This window comes from Ochotona princeps, chromosome 21 (assembly GCF_030435755.1).
Source record: "Ochotona princeps isolate mOchPri1 chromosome 21, mOchPri1.hap1, whole genome shotgun sequence".
NCBI lineage: Eukaryota > Metazoa > Chordata > Mammalia > Lagomorpha > Ochotonidae > Ochotona > Ochotona princeps.
In genome coordinates, this window is record NC_080852.1 from 30,106,375 (window position 1) to 30,123,866 (window position 17,492).

Below are 17,492 nucleotides of genomic sequence, written 5' to 3' on the forward strand. Positions count from 1 at the left end.
AGAGATGGAACTGCATGGAGAACCTAGAAAGTGACTGCTCACATCACAGGGCGGGGGTGAGGAGGAGGATGGAGGGGCAGGTCCCAGGAAGCGCTCACCCTAGAAAGGATCAAGTGAGAGATGTGATCCATAAGGCAGAAATGTGTGGTCCCAGTGAGTTCCCCATACCCTTCCAAACCAAGGAAAGCAGTTCCAAAGCAGCTTCAGTGAGAGCTGGCTGGAAATCATTTTCAAGAACAGGCATGGGTAGAGACTGAACACCTGACTCTCGCAGCCCCTGCTGGCCTGCATTGTCCCTGGGGAGCAAGCACCTGCCGTGTGAGGCCCTCCTCAGGGGTGGGGATTGGCGAGGGCAGGAGGAAGCAGCTCAGCAAGCTGCCCTGGAAGGCAGGCAGGCAGCTGGGGGCCAGCAGAAGAGGACCCAGCCTGGCCACACCTCTGCCATCTCCCTCCATGCTGCTAGCAGGGAGCTAAGCCCTTAGGACCCAACGCCACCTGTACAGGACACTGGGACAAGCAGGGGACGTCAGCATGGCTCAGACCCACAGGACACCCGGGGGCGGGCAGCTGTCCTCCCTGGACCAGTCCTGCCGTACCACCCCTGTGTCCTTGTGTCTGGTCCCTGAGGTCCTGTGCGACTCCAGAACTTCCTGCACCTCATTTGCTGCAGCCGTGACATGAGCTAACGATGGTTACGGTGACAGCACCCTGGGTCGAGCTGAGGGGTGAGGGACCAACGCCAAGGCAGCTCCTTGGAGCCCCACCAACAGGAGGGGCTGGAGGGAAGGCTGAAAGGGGCGGCAGGCCCCGGACCTAACTGAAGGGCACAGGGTGTCTCTCCGCCACACGGCCGGGGGCTGATGAGAGCTGGGCAGGAAGTAGACACCGTCCTGGAGGCCCCGGCCCGGCTGCAGCCTGATCACTCAGCATCGTCCAGCTCAGCTTGCTGAGGCTCCCCAGCACCTGTCCTACTGTGAGCTCCCACCAAGGAAGGTACCCTCATTCCCCTGGGCCATCAGAGGAGGCTGAGGCACACACAGCTCGCATCCCTTAAACATTTTTATTGTTATTATTTCAAGGGGCAGAGAGATTAAGAGAGGCATCTGTCCCCCACTGGCTCACTTCCCACAAAAGCCTGCGGCACCATGCATCTGGGCCAGGTTAAAGTCAGATACTGGGAACTTGAGCTGGCTCTGCCCTAGGGGTCACTGGAGGGTCACTGGAGGGTTACATGGCCTTCCCGACCTGAGTCAGGGGACCTGAGTCACAGGACCCCTAGGAAGCTGGCCTCGACACAGGACACCAGCAGCCCAAGGAAGGTCCCGACCATTGCCAAACACCTGCCCCCTTCTCACAGCGAAGTGGAGGACTTGAGGTTAACTCGGTCTGCCCAACTTTAGACGTTTCTGAGCTAGGGCTTTCTCCCTGCAAGCAAACCCGAAGAGCTGCAGGTGGGCCTCTTCTGAGGAGCCCCGGGAAGCCCAGCCAGGCTGGGCGGGCTGATGGAGGCATCACCTCCATGAGACAGCCGTGGGGCAACTCAGGGAAGCGGTGCTGTGGCTCAGACGAGTTGGGGTGAGCAGGTGCTAGTCTCTATGCTCCTGAAACTTCATGCAAAACCCTTCTTCCTCAGGGACGAGGCCATGAGAGAAAAGAGAACAGCAGAGGAGGTGGAACCAGAGACAAGAAAGTCAGGAGGGTGAGAAGCTGGTGAATCAGTCACACGGCCTTGGCCGACCCACCAAAGCTAAACCTTGAACTGACAGACAAAGTCAGAACGCCAACTGTCCCATCCCTCAGAAGCCCCCAATAGTGCAAAAATCAGGATGGGGAAGGAGAGTTGAAAACCGCCTGCTGTCTGGAGGGAGGGAGTGGCCTTTGGTGTTAGAAGCACCTGCCGTTTCTTTTCTGGAGTGTGCATGAACAAGGTCGAGCAGCCAAGCAGTAGCTGAAAGGGGTCTCAGCCCTAGCCTGAGGCCGGAGGGGCCGGCAGGAAGGACATACTCTGGGCCACTCCTCCCCAGTACCGACTCCGAGGCTGGGTTCCTCCAGCCCCGGCTGAGGCAGAGGCTGGGATTTCCTGCTTGGTCTCTGGTGAGGGAAGCACAGAGGTGCAGCCCTGCGCAGCAGCCTGCACCCATGCAGCTGCCAGCTCTCTGTCTGCAGCCTCAGTGGAAGCGGTGGGGGAAAGGAGCTTCATGCACACTTCCGGGGAAGCCACAAGGCTTGGTGTGGCTGGCTCAAGCCTCCAGGGTATGGACAGAGGCACCAGCAGAGCACCCACATCCCAGTGGTCCCAGGGAGCCCTGCTCAGCTCCAAGGGCATGGCTGCTCACCCTGACTTTTCTCCATGTCCCCAGGCTGTTGCTGGACGCCTGAGGTGGGCAGGTCACAGGGCCTCCTGCTCCCCACCAGCCTGCTGCAGCCATTGGTATAATGGGCTCAGGACCAGGCTGCGTGCCCACTGATCCCAGCTCCACCATGTCCTTTGCCATGTTGCCCCAAGCCTCAATGTCCTCATTCGTGTAATGGGGATCACTACCTCCACTCAGAGTGTGGCTCATTCATTAATTCACTCATTCATTCATCAGGCAGGTACTTCCTGAGCCAAGCATTCTTCCAGGCAGAAAAGTTACACTTGGATGGAGCCAGCCTGGAGCCCCTCCCCTTATGATGGTGAGAAGAGAAAGGGACTTGTCACCCATACGAAACATAACTATTCTTTTGAGTGAGTACCAGCTTCCCACCCAAGCTGTCGCAGCAAGGTGTGTGGAAGCAGCCGGACGACGCGGTCCACTCACACAGACAGCGGCTTTTTCCCGCACTGGTCACAGGGCTGCCTCCAAGACCAGCATCTCCAGGGTGTGTGTGTGGAGGGACTGCTCCCTGTGCCTACTCTCAACACTGGGGGAGGGTTCAGGGAGTTCCCTACGCCCCCTCCTGCTGCCGTTGGCCTAGGGTCTCTGCACATCCACAGCTGAATTAGCATTTTGTTCCAGCTCACAAGGGCTCCAGTGTGGCAACACCACAGGCCAGAAGGAATTTCAACAACTCTGTCATTTGCTGGGAATTTTCTCTGGCTGCCTTGTATTAACAGCCACGCAGTTTGCTCTCGGGCCTGGGGGCTGGACAGAGCTGGGGAAAGGGGCGGGCCCTGCTGCTGAGCCAAAAAGGCAGGCCGTTCCTGTCCAGCCTTCTAGAGACATCCAGCCCAGGGCTGCTCAGAGGCTCAGGTGGGGGTGGGGAGGAAGCAGCAGCTCGGCACTTGCCAGATGTGACCAGAGCGGCCGAGCAGCACAGGATGTGCCCAGCTCTCTGCCCTTCCCTCAGCCTGGGCTCCAGCAGGCCCTGTGCACCTTGTCAGCTTTGGACCAGGAGCAGAGCGCAGCCAGGACCTACATGGGTCCCATCCAGCCGGCACATGTGTTTTATTTGGCTTGAAGTGTTTCAAATATGTTTGAACCAATGTTTGAAACCCAAGACATTCCACATGAAAATTCAGATTTCTACTTCCCTTGGAAAAGGGGTGGGGGGCTCAAGCCATATGTTGGGCCCCTTGGAGGAGTACTGTAGAAAGACAATTGATTGGATATTATTTGTATGACAGCAACTGATTGGATACAGGACAATCGGTTGGATATCACTTGTATGAGAACAACTAATTGGATATCATTTGAATGGGAACAATTGATTGGATATACAAAACAGATAGTTTCAGACAAGGGTGTGGAAACAGTTGACGGGTTCTGTAGGTAGGCTATGGGAACTAGGTAAGCTCCTCAGCTCCTCCTCCCTTATCCTAGGTGACCCTCAGTCTATAAAAGTCTGATGCCACTAATAAACTTGGGCTATTGACCATCGGGGTAGTTCACGCGTATCATTGTCAGCTCTGTGTACCAAGTCCATCGTTACTGGACAGCACAGAGTGGTTTCCGCCTGGCTGCAGTAGAGCGGTCCCCTCTCTCCATGATGTGGGGCGGGAGGTGGAGAGGTGTCTCGGCAATTCACTGCACGCCCCACCACGCCCTACTGTCTTCCCAATACCAAGAAAGAAGGCGAGTTTCCTTGGTAATTCATCTGCCGGAGGAAACAGAGACAGGTGCTTTCACAGCGCCCAGGCCCCTCCATCCCAGGGGCCAGCATCTGGGTCCTGTGGTGCTAGCAAAATTCCCATTCCTGGTAGCATGGGCCACGTTTCTGATACTGAAGAGCCACCAGGAGGATTGCCTGCGTGGGACACGAGCCTCCCATGCCTCAGGGCCTGCTTCCAGTCCCGTGCCACTTTCCACCCCAGCTTCCTGCTAACGCACACCCGAGGTGACAAAAGGCGCTGGACCAGGTATTGGGTCCCTGCCCCGTCCCAGGAAGAACAGCTCCTGGCCTTGGACTAGCCAGTTCTGGCTACTGCGGGATTTGGTGAATGAGCGAGTAGAAGGAACAGCTCCTCTGTCTCTTTCTCTCACTCCATCTCTCTTTCAAATAAATAAATACCATAAAAAACCATGGGGACTGGTGCTGAGGTATAGCGAGTTAGGACACTGCCCGCAGTGCTGGCATCCTCTATGGGTGCCGGTTCAAGTCCTGGCTGCTACAGTTCTGATCCAGCTCCCTGCTAATGTGTCTGGGAAAGCTGTAGAGGAGAAGCCAAGCAGTTGGGCCCCTGCACCAACGTGGGAGATCCAGATGAAGCACCTGGCTCCTGGCTTCAGCCTGGCCCAGCCCTGGCTGTGGCAGCCTTCTAGGGAGTGAACCAATGGATGGAAGATCTCTCTGTGTTTCTCCTTCTCTTAGTATAATTCTGCCCTTCAAGTAAATATTTGCAGAGTGAAGCAAGGCATGGCTGATTCTCTTCTTTCTCTTGTTCGTTTTGATTGGAAAGGCAGATTTACAGAGAGACAGAAAGAGCTGTCCATTGGTTCACTCCCCAAGTGGCCACAAAGCCAGAGCCAAGCCGATCCAAAGGCAAAGGCCAGGAGCCTCTTCCGGGTCTTCCATATTGGTGCTGGGTCCCGAGGCTGTGGGTCGTGCTCAACTGCTTTCCCAGGCCTCAAGCAGGAAGCTGGATGGGAAGTGGAGCAGCTGGGACATCAACTGGTGCCCATATGGGATCCCAGCGCTGCAAGGAGAGGATTTAGCCACTAGGCTATTGCACTGGACCCCTGCTTTGTTCTTGTTTTTATTTTTAATATGGAATGCTTCACAAACTTGCATGTCATCCTTGCACAGTGGTCATGCTACTCTTCTCTGTATCGGTCCAATTTTAGGATATGTGGTACTGAAGCAAGCAATTTTTTAATGTAGAAATGAAAAACAGGGTTACCAATGTAATCAATTGAATCAGTTTTCAGACACTAAAAAGATCAGTTAGTGTTAGAATCATGCATTGCTTCTTTTCACATGTTAAACAGCCACACTAATTTAAAGCACTTTCTTTTTTTTAAAAAGGTTTATTTTTTTATTTGAAAGGCAGAGTTACAGAGAAACAGCATGCTTCCATCTGCTGGTTCACTCTCCAAATTGCCACAACAACCAAAGCTGGGCCAATGCCAAACTAGGAGCTTTTTCTGGGTCCCCCAGTTGAGTACAGGGGCCCAAGTACTTGGGCCATCTTGTGCTGCTTTCCCAGGCCATTAGCAGGGAGCTGGAACGGAAGGGGAGCAACCAGGAATAGTTGATCTTAGGCCCGGTGCGGTAGCCTAGTGGCTAAAGTCCTTGCCTTACATGCGCCAGAATCCCATATGGGAGCTGGTTCTAATCCCAGCAGCACCCACTTCCCACCCTGGCTCCCTGTCTGCGGCCTGGGAAATAGTAGAGGACATCCCAAAGCCGTGGGACCCTGCACCAACATGCAAGACCCAGAAGAGGCTCTGGGTTCCTGGCTTCAGAGTGGCGCAGTTCTGGCTGTTGCAGCCGCTTGGGGAGTGAATCAAGGGATGGAAGATCTTCTTCTCTGTCTCTCCTGCTCTCTGTATATCTAACCTTCCAATAATAAAAGAAAATAAATAAATAAAATATTTTTTAAATGTTGGATTTCAATTACAGTTTTAACTAAAAGACAGACGTAACTTGTCTTAAACCAAGGTAAAGACTCCCTTGAGCCTGTGCGTGGACTCAAGTGCCATGACGGGTGTTCTGTTTCCCTGTAGGCGGGGATCCACAAGCTTGAAAGCAAAGCAGCCTTTACGGCAGGCACCCCAGCCCCTGCCCCCAGAACCCCCCTGCGTGGAGCTGCGTTCTGTAGCTTTCCATCACCACTCCCCCATTCCCGGGTGCAGAGAGGAGATCACCCACATCCCGGGGTCCACATGCTGCTGCAACTCCACCCCTGCAAACTGAGCCCTACCTGTGCTGACTGCGGTGTGAAGTGTGGGACCCCCATCCTAGCAACAAATGCACCACCCCGCAAGGGGACACGCTGACCTTCCAAGGAAAGCAAGCCGAGGAGGTTAGAAGGTCCACTGACTGGCCTGGGGCTGGGAGTAGAGTTAGAACTCAGTGCTGGTCAACACTCAACCCCCAAAGCATTCATGCTCTGAGAGGGTGCCCAGTAAGGTACTGTGACAGTTCACCCAGGCACACTGGGCCTCTGCCAGGGACAAGGACGAGTGACCAAGGGGACAGCCCTACCCTCCACTCCCTTGCAGGAATGCGACTCTGCATGGTCCCCTTCCCCGTGGCGACAGAGAGGGCTGTAACACCTTTGTAGGTGTGCAGGTATAGGAGAAGTAGGGGTTGTGGGGCTCAGGCCAGAGCCTGCAGACAGTGAACGGCCGGGAGCAGTGGCAGCCAACCCGCCCCCAAGCTGGGGCCCAGGGCCCCCAGGAGGCACACACCGAGCCTCAGTGTGGACAGACAACAGAGCCCCTCTGTCCTGGAGAAAGAGGCCTGTGTATACCCCACCCATCCCCATCCTTCCGGCACAGGGATGGACGTGGACTTGGCCTGTTCACCGACCCTCGCAGCCTCCAGCCCTCAGTCTGCCTACAGACTTCACCTCCACCAGGGGCAGGCCTCCAGCTGGCCTGGCCAAAAGCCCACCACAGCCTGGGCACAGCTTCAGCCTGGCCATGCCAGCAGGCACCTGGCTATGAGCCCAGGTTGCTTCTCTCTGTGGGTGTGCAACTGTACAGGTGTGTGTGAGAACATGCCTGTGTGTCAGTGTGAGCATGCAACTGTGTGTGCATGAATGAAATGTGTGTGTCTGAGGGACTGTGTGCAGAAAGTTGAAGAACAGAGACTGGGAGGAAATCCCTAAAAACCCGGAGGACAACCTTGTAGCCTGGCCTGACCCTCATACCCACTGCATCCTTCCAGAAATAATCCATGGGATTCCAGGGCCTCCCATGAGCACCCACACCTCCTCCCAGCAGCTGAGGTGCAGCAGACAGCGGCCCCCATGGTGCACACAGCTGTGCACACCAGCCAAAGGCCTGAGGCTCGTTGGGGTCTGGGTCCAGCCCCTGGCCCTCTCATATCCCAACCATGATGGGCAGCTGGACCGTCTGAGCCTGAGCTAACTTATGAACAAAATCACAGCCAGAAGATAACACCTGGCCCACAGACCGTCCCATCTGGGACACCGACGTCACAGCCGGGATGCAGTCCACACCCCCGTCATGAGTAGGCCTGCCCCACACTTCAATCCCAATCTCCCGGAATGGGGGCTCTTGAGTAGGCGTGCCCAGTTTCCTCCCCATGTTCACTTGATGCCTGGACACATGTCTCTTACAACTAAGCATCATTAGCGTGACTTTCCCTGGTCCCTGAGACAAACACCACTGCTGGTCCCAGAGCCTCCCGGGAACAAACACCACTGCTGGTCCCAGAGCCTCCCGGGAACAAACACTACTGCTGGTCCCACAGCATCCCGGGAACAAACACCACTGCTGGTCCCACAGCATCCCGGGAACAAACACCACTGCTGGTCCCACAGCATCCCGGGAACAAACACCACTGCTGGTCCCAGAGCCTCCCGGAAACAAACACCGCTGCTGGTCCCACAGCCTCCCGGGAACAAACACCGCTGCTGGTCCCAGAGCCTCCCGGGAACAAACACCGCTGCTGGTCCCACAGCCTCCCGGGAGCAGAACTCCAAGAGACGGATGGGGAGTTCGGCTCCAAGGGTGAGTGACCTGAGACCCTGACCCCATGGGACCCCGTGGGATCCCAGAGACTGCACCTGGGCTGTGACTCTGGCACCAGCGCCCTGGCTCAGAGGGTCTCTCACAGCGCCCTGGCTCAGGCCCGGAAGCAGATGGGCTTTTCCATGGTGATCAGGTGTTGCTCTCGTAGCTTTAAAAAAGTAAAAGAGGGCTCGGCAGCGTGGCCTAGTGGCTAAGGTCCTCGCCTTGATCCCATATGGCCGCTGGTTCTTATCCCGGCAGCTCCACTTCCTCTCTATCTCTCCTCCTCTCAGTATATCTGACTTTGTAATAAAAATAAAATAAATCTTTAAAAAAAAAAAAAAAAAAAAAAAAAAGTAAAAGAGAGAAAATCAGAGTTCCCGCAATGTCAGGGCCAAACACCTTCCTGTAGGGCAGAGGGAACAATGACAGTATTGCTTTGAGAAGCAAAGGACAGAGAAAAAGAAGGAGAAAATTTCCATCGTTTGGTTCAGGACCAAGAACTCCATCCAAGACTCCCACGTGGTGGCAGGAATCCCATCGCGGCAACCATTCCCCACTGCCTCCCAGGGTCTGCATGAGCAGAACGCTGGAGTCAGGAGCCTGCCTCCCGGGGTCTGCATGAGCAGAACGCTGGAGTCAGGAGCCGGGCATCTTCATCACTGGACGGACGCAAAGCCCACACCGATGACTGCATTTAAAAGAACAAACTCTAAGATGTTGGCATTCTAGGTCCTAAAAGGGAAGTCGAGACAAACAAAACAGAAGCCCAAAAGGAGGACATTACACAGGCCAGGAGACAGAGAGGGATGTGAGGACGCACCCCCTCCACAGAGGACGCCTCCCCCCCACACCCCACACTTGACAGGAAGCACATTTCCTGCTGTTCCCCTTTCCCTGTCCTGGCTGGTGACAGAGCCCACCTGCTCCCCAGGACTAGAGTTCAGTCATCTCTTTGGGGGAGAAAGAATGAGGTGACTGTGGGCTCTGCCCTGCACATCACTTGCAGTTTTAGGTGGGACGTTATCAGGTTCCTCCTCGCAGGAACACTCCATGTCAGCAGCCCAGCCCGTCCCTGGGACAGCTCCAAGGACACGAAGCACAAAGCCCTGGGAGGCAGTAGCAGCCTTGGCTCCCAACATCCTGCTGGCCTGTCCAGGGTGATGGCTCAGAGGCCCAGCTCATAGGCCCAGAGGTACTTGACCTGGGCAGCCCAGGAGCCCCCTAGCAGCACGACACATCCCCAAGCTGCAGCCAGCACCTGGTGCCTGGCCCTGAAGCGCAGTGCCCAGAGTGGGAAGGGCCCCCATGAAGCAGTCCCCTGTGTCTCCAGGCCCACCTCCTTTCATCTCTGCCCCGTTCCCTCCCCGTTCTCTCTGCTCTCTCTCTCTCTCTTCTCCTCGGAGTCCCTGTGTTGCCTCTGACCAGCTCTTCTGGTTGATGGCATTTCTGAGAAAAAAAAAATCTTTCCCCAGCTTGGCTCCTACACACAGAACCATGAACCAGCCAAGACAGGAGGATCTGACTTCTCCAGATGGTTCTGGAAGAGGCTGCTTGCTCACTGAAAGCAAACACCCTCAAAAACCAAAAACTGCCCACAAGTAAGCAGCACAGTCCCTTCCCATGGCCACCTAGCAGCAACCAAGCCCAGGGCAGGCAGAGAAGTTGGGCCAGGAGGAAGGAGTGGCACAGCAGCCGCAGGGTCAGGGAGCTGGGCCAGGAGGCCAGGACCCAGGGAGCCAGGTGGCTGTGCCGGCAGGCAGATGCCATTGGAGGCCACAGGCAAGGTAGCCCAGGGGGACATACCATCATTGCAGCCATCTCTGTCCCACCGTTATAAAGACAGATATACATAAACAACATGTGGAAATAGCACAGACTTTACTGTTGCTCTTAAGAATATAACATCAGGGCCCGGCGTGGTAGCCTAGTGGCTAAAGTTCTCGCCTTGCATGTGCCGGGATCCCATATGGGCGCTGGTTCTAATCCCAGCAGCCCTGCTTCTCCTCCAGCTCCCTGCCTGTGGCCTGGGAAAGCAGTTGAGGACGGCCCAAAGCCTTGGGACCCTGCACCCGCGTTCCTGGCTCCTGGCTTTGGATGGGCACAGTTCCAGCCCTTGTGGCCACTTGGGGCATGAATCAGCTGGTGGAAGATCTTCCTCTCTATTTCTCTTCCTCTCCGTATATCCGACTTTCCAACAAAAATAAACAAATCTTTTTTAAAAAAGAATCTAACATCATAATTTATTTTATGGACTCCAAATGATTAGCATCGTTTGTTATTAACAGGTAAATTAGGAGAGAGCTCCATTCACTGATTCACTCCACAGATGCATGCGCCAACCATAGGCCCTCCCATCACTGCCTCGGCCCTCAGGACAAGGACACAAATCCCGAGCTGGGTGGGGAGCCCCGCCCTTGTCTGCCACTGTGCAAGCAGCTCTGGATCCCCCAGGCAGGGACCTGGGGACTGGGCAGGCAAGAACAGCTTCCAATCGACCTTTCAGAGGACACAGATGTGGGTAGGGGTGGGAGCCGGGCGGCCTGGCCTGATATTCAGGAGGCTGCCAGCTTGTTTGAGGCCCTTATTGGTCCCGAAACAAGCAAGAGATGTGTGTCTGTGGGAGGCCCATCCACCATTTGGGGGTTCAAGCCCTGCTTGGTCTGGTTGGGCCAGGGGATTGGTCAGAAACCTCTGGTCCCCGTCCAGCCCTGCCCAGAGCCTGGCTTGTGTGTGCAGTGAGAGGGGTGGAGGAGCTGAAGCGAAGGGCACCCACAGGAGAGACGGGGTGTCAAGTTCCTCAAAGGCTGCAGTTCAAAGTTCCCAGTTCTGATTCCAAAACCGGTCTAACTTCTTCACCAGCTGACGACTTGTGGGATTTTCACTCTAGCAGCTGCACTAGGAGGAGGGGCACCCTGGCAGGGAGCTCAGGAGACTTTTTGATCTTCCATCTGCCATTCTCTCCCCCCAGATGCCTTCAAAAACCAGGGCTGGGCCAGTAGTCAGGAGTCAGGCACGGGTGTCCCATGTGGGTGGTAAGGACCCAGGTGCTGGACCTGCTAATGCGCATCTCACAGTGGGCATTAGCCCAGGGTTGAATGGGAGGCGGAGGAGCCAGGGCTCGACCCAGGCATCTCAAAGTGGTGGCTCAGCTGAGACAGTGATGACAGGGGAGAGGCCATGAGGAGTGGGGAGGGGACACAGGCACACACGTGTAGGCATACACACACACACACACACACACACACACACACACCCTCCCAGGCCCCTTCCTGAGCCTCCAGCTCCCTGTCCCCAGCCCTCCCTGTCTGGTCCTGACACCTGTCAAGCCACTCTCACCACACAGGGCAAGTTTCTGTTCTGAGACCCTGTAGGACCTGAGGACCCTCCTAAACTCCAGGCCCACAGCTGAAGTCCCCAAGAAGCACTCAGTTGAGGATTCCACCCTCCCCCCACACACATACCCTTGTGATTTCAGACAGGGCAGGTGCGTTGGGGGAGGTCAGAAGGGAGAGCGAGGCAGGGGCAGGGAGAGGAAGGCAGGGAAGCCCCCCCACCCCGGCAGCCCAGTGGCCCACAGCAGTGCTGAAGGCTGCTGAGGTTCCCGGCCTCGATGCAGTCTTGGGAGCAGGCCCCTTCTTGGGGCTGGGGGCACCTAGGCTGAGTCCCTACTGCCATATAGCCAAAGGACTTTGCCGGCCTATGGCTGCCCATGGGGTCGTTAATGCAAGCTGCTCCCTCAGGGCCACCCCAGGCCGACCAGCGCTCCACGCCTGCCCTGCGGTGCTAGTTATGGCCGGGGAAGGAGGTGCGCTAGGAGCCAGCCCTGAAAACCTCACCAAGTCCCAGGAACAGTAAGAAACGCGAGCCCTTGCTCTTCCATAGCTACGCACGGTGAAGCTCCAAAGACAATGACAAGTATTTTTGCGAGGAAAAGTGTCTTGGCCATCCAGGGCTACCTCGGGTGCCCCCACGGAACCCTTCCCTCCTCCTGCCCTGTGGGTTGGGTGAAGTCCGCGCGGCGCGTTGGTCCGCCCGCTGAGGATGGCGCCTCAGCCCCGAGGTGGATCAGAGAGGCTCGGGTGTCACCCTCAGGTGACTTTGGAGCCGCACGTCCAGCCCTGGATCCCGAGCAGGCTCGGCACGGCCACCTGTGCAGGTACGCGCCCCATCCGCGGCCCGTGCGTCCCCTCCCGGGTCCTACCATGTCCCCCGCGGGGGCCGGGCCGGCTCCTCGACGAGCTCAGTGGACTCCAGGACTCCAGGACTCCAGCCGTGGCTGCCCCGGGCGTCCGAGGACGCGCGGCCACGCGGGGGCTCGCGTTTCCCGGGCAGCAGGCGGCCGGCGTCCCCGCCGCCAGGGGGCCGGCGCAGCGCGCCACGATGCTCCGCGGCTTCTCCGGGGACTGCCCGGAGCCTTCCCGGGCCGCGAGCCTCGCGGACAGCGCTGGGAAGTCGGTGGAGTTGGCCGACTGGCTGCTTCCCGCCCGGCCCAGCCTCCCCGTTCCCCTAAAAAGCGCGGGAGGGGCGAGCTCCTTTCACAATAAAAGCCCTGCCCGGGGTCCACCAGCCGCAGCCGCTGGCAGCAGGGGCCTTCGTGCTCGCAAGGAAAGGGTGCAGCAGGGAGGCCATGCGGCGAGGGGCACCGGGCAGCGCTGGACGCACAGCCCCATCCCGCCTCCAGAGCGAGCGGATGCCCTGGGAGCTCAGGGCGATCCTGGGAGTGGGGTGCGGCGCTGGGGTCTCCAAACCTCCTGGTCCCTGTCAAGTGTCATTAAAAGAACTCAAACTCGGGGCAGTTTGGAAGGCAGACCCGTTGACCACCTGAGGTCATCAATGATGAGCAGGTTTTTCTCCTTGTGAACGAATCGGTGTTAAGGTTGCAAGAGTAAAATGGCTGATACTGTGCTTTGGATGTAAGGTTTTCTGAGACACGTGCTACCGTTCCATAGGGGTGGGGGGCCGAGGTCGGGTTCCTCCGGTGTGAGGGGAGTCCATGGCCCTGTAATCAGGGCTGTCCTCGCTGTTGACAGCCAGGTGACCTTACACCAGTTCCAGGACCTTTTCCAAGCTTGTGTCTGCCAGTAGTCTAATGCTTGGACCTCGGGATAATCAAGGGCCTATAGGCAGGGTTGGCGATGGGGACAGAGTCAGTAGCGGGCTGAACCCACTCCCCCCTCCTTCAAGCCAGAAAACAACAGCAATCACGGGGTGACTAGGAGCTGACCCCTGTCAGCAGCCCAGCCCCAGGATGCTTTGAGGTTGTCATCAAGGGCTCAGCTTCTATGGCCGTGAGCAGAGGTACAGGGTCCCCTCAAATAGCACACGGATTGGGAGAGTAGCAGAAGAGGCATCCAGCCTCTAGCGCGCCAGAGGCTACCCATACATACCTTAGTGTATAGTCACACGCGTGGTCCCTAGAAGAAACATTCTTTTCTGCAAATGAGGATGCTGAAGTGACTCCAGTAAACCGCTTAGCAAACCCAAGTTGGCCAGCGTGGGGACGGCAGAGACAGTCGCAGATGCCACAGGGCCAGGAGCCAGCAGGTGGAGCTGCAAGCTGCAGTATGTTCCAGAGTCCTGGCAGGGAATGGGGTGCGGTGCGGGAGGCCGAGTGAACAGTGTTTAATGCCGATGCTTCAGGAGATGGTGTAAGCGTCCGAGTCTCCTTCCCTGCCTACCCACTTGGGAGACTGGGACAGAGTTCTTGGCTCCTGGTGCCAGCCTTGTTCAGACTGCTGTGGTCATTTGGGGATTGAGCCAACAGATGGGAGAGTCCTCTGTCGATCCTTGTGCCTTTTAAATCAAATAAACAAACAAACAAATAATTTTTTAAAAAAATCTGGAAATGCCTACTAAAACTGAAAACACACCATATGCCCTGCCTCGGTGTGCAAAGTTCACTGTGGTGCAGACCCCCCACTGGAGCATTCCACCCCAGTGGGCACTCACGAGCAACACCTTCGTCCGGACTTCCTGTGGAGAGGAAGGTGCCAGCCAGAGAAGCAAGCCTGTAGGAGTCCATTTATTAGACGTAGACAGACAGGCAACGCGGACTCAAGGAAGGAGACGGGGTCTGTGGTGCTGGTGGGCCCTCCTTTCTCGGTTGGGCTACTATGTCAGTGCTGGTGATGGGTAAGAACTCATGAGGAGGTGATACAACCTGCACACTTTTCGTTAGGCATATCAGACTTCCACCAAAAGCTACACCAAATCAAAGTAATGCATAATGTTTCTAGCATGGAAGGACTCAGATTTTAGGCCAGTGGGCTCCAAAATGTGTAATTATTCAACTCAACAGCAGTAAATGTTGAGTGTCCCCTTCAGAACCTGCACCACACATTTGTAATGTGTTTAGGTCTATCACCTTATTATCTACATCATAAGGCATGCAACCGAAAGGCATTTTGAAAGGGTCAGACCAAAATCAGGCAAAAGTGGAAATTGTAACCTTTCCTTCCCACACTTTAGAGGGTCATCCTCCATGCTCTTTGGGCTCTCCCCTTATTCAGAAAACCATTGGCCAGTCTGCTGGGGGCAACAGCCCACAGGCAAACGCATCAGCACAATACAAGGTAAGTGGGAAAATCACTGAAAGCAGCAAATAACTAGGCCTTAGAACCGGTGCCCATATGGGATCCCTGTGCGTCCAAGGAGAGGGCTTTAGCCACTAGGCTACCACACCAGGCCTGGGACTTCCCACATTTAAGACCCATGCTTGTGAGGCTGGTGTGATCGCTCAACTGGCTAATCCTCCACCTGCAAGTGCCAGCATCCCATATAGGTGCCAGTTTGTGTCCTGGCTGCTCCACTTCCCATCCAGCTCCCTGTTTGTGGCCTGGTAAAGAAGTTGAGGACGGCCCAGAGCCTTGGGACCCTGCACCCGTGTGGGAGACCTGGAAGAAGCTCCTGACTCCTGACTTTGGCTTAGCTCTGCCATTGTGGCCACTTAGGGAGTGAACCAGCGGACAGATGATCTTCCTCTGTCTTCTTTCTGTAAATATGCCTTTACAATAAAAATAAATACTTTTTGAACATGTTTATTCATGCTAACGAGTTCCTGCACCTTGGAATACAGCAGAGGATGGCTCAAGGAGCTGGTTCCTAGGCGCCTGTGTGCTAGACGTGGATTGAGTTCTGGGTGCCCGGCCCAAGAGGGTGAGAAATATAAGACTTTAAAGTTTTGGGTCCAAACTTGATTATGAAAGAATCAAGCTATACCTTTGGGGCTGGTTCTTCTTCTAGAAAACAGGTGCTCCGTTAACCTACACATCCAACTCCTGTTCCCCCAGCAGCACACACACACACCATGCATACACATACGAATCATGCATGCTCCATGCACAGGCAGATGGACCGACACAGCCCCTAGCTGTGCAGTGCTCCCTGCTGCAACACGTCCATATTTTACACAGTGTTGGGATGTTTTCTCCACCCCATCTGAAGTCAGGGTAGCCAGTGCAAGCAACAGCACTTCTGGGTGGAAGCCTTTGGGGCTCATGTACCACTGAGCAGAGAGGGAAGGAGAAGGGAGTCGAGTGTGTGCAGCCATGAAGGCATGGCACTTGTTTACTACCAGAAGTCCATCCTGAACACGTGACTACAACTGTTTTTGAGACAAATTAGCCAAGAGTCAGCAAACTGGATTTGATCACTTGTCTGTTTAAGCCCTCCCTGAGGCGTGACCCCTCCCTAGAGTAACACGCCACGGTCTAGAGGGTGTGGTGAGTGCTTCCTCCTCGGCTCTTTGCTCAGACTCACTGCAGGACACACTCCCCACCCGTACTCCCAGCATCTCAGAGCTCTGCAGCTCCAACTCCCTGCACTTCCCTGGGGCTTGCTGCCTCACCTTGTTCAGCTCTCTGCTCCAGTGTCAGCCAAAAGATTGTGCACCCCTTTCTCTCTCAGGGCCAACGTGATTTTTTTTTCTCCTCAACTAGAAAAGTTCTCAGAAGTTGTACCCAAGGGTTTTAAATTTTGATAAGCAATGAATCTCTCCTGTCTAGAAAACCTAATTGGTGGTTGGCTGCTCCCATGGTCCTTGCCAGACATTTTGCATTATTTCCACCAGAGGGCGCTTCTGACTGCCTCAGGAGTGAAGCTGTCCACCTGTACTATTTTTAAGATTTTTCAACTTGATCTCAGGACATTTCCAGGCTGCACATGAACTGACATCACAGGCATCTGACCAACTTCCCTGATCTTCAAGAACTGAACCAAAATGGCCAAGATTTGTGCATCTTTGTAATTTTTTAAGCACCAGAGTTCATGTCAAGCACAAGCAGGGCTGAGAATTGCTGTGCCATCCACAGTGATCCCAGAGTCTTCTCCTTCGCTGCCACTTCAGGCGGCACTCAGTGTTCCTGGCAGGAGCCCCAGCTGCTCTCCGCAGCTCTTCTTGTGAGCCCCTCTAATCCAGCCTGCAAACTGGGTCTGCCCCCACCAACTCTGGGGATTAACTGCAGATTGCTTGGCTTGGCTGCCAGCATCCTGCCAGGTTTGGCCTCTTGTTGCTTCTCCGGGCTTTTTGCGCCCTTCCAGCCTTTCTGCAGAGCAGCTCGGTCCACCTCGAAGCCTTCCCTTCATGTGCCCCGGTGTTCCACCTACCCTTGCTCCCCTCCAGGTCTGTGTGCAGAGTGACCGTGCTGCAGAGCCAGCTCTCTCACCCCTCTCCACAGCAAGGGACAGTTCTGGGCCTTCTCTCTCCACCTGCCTGACACCAAGCAGCTCTTCAGTAAATGCTTTTGAGTGAAGCCATGAGATCAAACATGGATGTATGACTGAATCTCCACTTCCCCTCTGCTGGCTCCAGGTCCCTGCCCAGGAACCCACCTCCCTGGGTTCATGCCATCACAGAACAAAGTCAGACCAATCACGGCGTTCACAACAGTGCTTCTCTCATGGTAAATACTAAATCAAACTCTGATAAGTGAAAAAGAAATTTCCTTGCAACAGAGAATGCTAACTCTCGGTTTATGGTCTCACTTTTTCCTTCGCGTACTGAAAACCCTGTGTTTTAGGGGAAAGCACTGTTTGCAGCCAAATATTTGTTTTGCAAAAGGAATTCACAAAAGGCTCTGAGAGGGAGCTATGGTCAGTGAAACCAGGGCTCAGCAAATGCTTGTCCCCTTCTCCTTGCCGTGAGCTCAGTGCGTGTCCCCGCTCCTCTGCTGAGCAGGTGTGGCCATGGACTGCAGGCGCTCTGAGTTTGTGTAGCATTCCTTCTTCGCTGCTGGTGACTTATCATGTGAAAAATGAGCACAGAAGTAATTTGATATTGTGGAACTGAAGTCGGATCCTAAATAAGAGTTTTTTTTTTTAAAGATATATTTATTTTCATTACAAAGATATATAGAGAGGAGGAGAGAC

General features: G+C 55.3%; 1 protein-coding gene and 1 non-coding gene across 3 annotated transcripts in view; both read right to left on the bottom strand.

Moving 5' to 3' along the window:
• Positions 1–12,588, bottom strand: part of GASK1A (golgi associated kinase 1A) — a 49,422-nt gene extending 36,834 nt beyond the window's left edge. For both annotated transcript variants that reach the window (XM_058678808.1, XM_058678807.1), the window contains exon 1: positions 12,328–12,588. In XM_058678808.1, coding sequence (XP_058534791.1) covers positions 12,328–12,330 — 3 coding nt within the window. In that variant the 5' untranslated portion in view covers positions 12,331–12,588. The remainder of the gene's footprint in view (positions 1–12,327) is intronic.
• Positions 5,182–5,284, bottom strand: LOC118760340 (U6 spliceosomal RNA). Its single transcript, XR_004996727.2, has one exon. It is a non-coding gene; the product is annotated as a U6 spliceosomal RNA (small nuclear RNA).
• Positions 12,589–17,492: the final 4,904 nt, after the last annotated feature.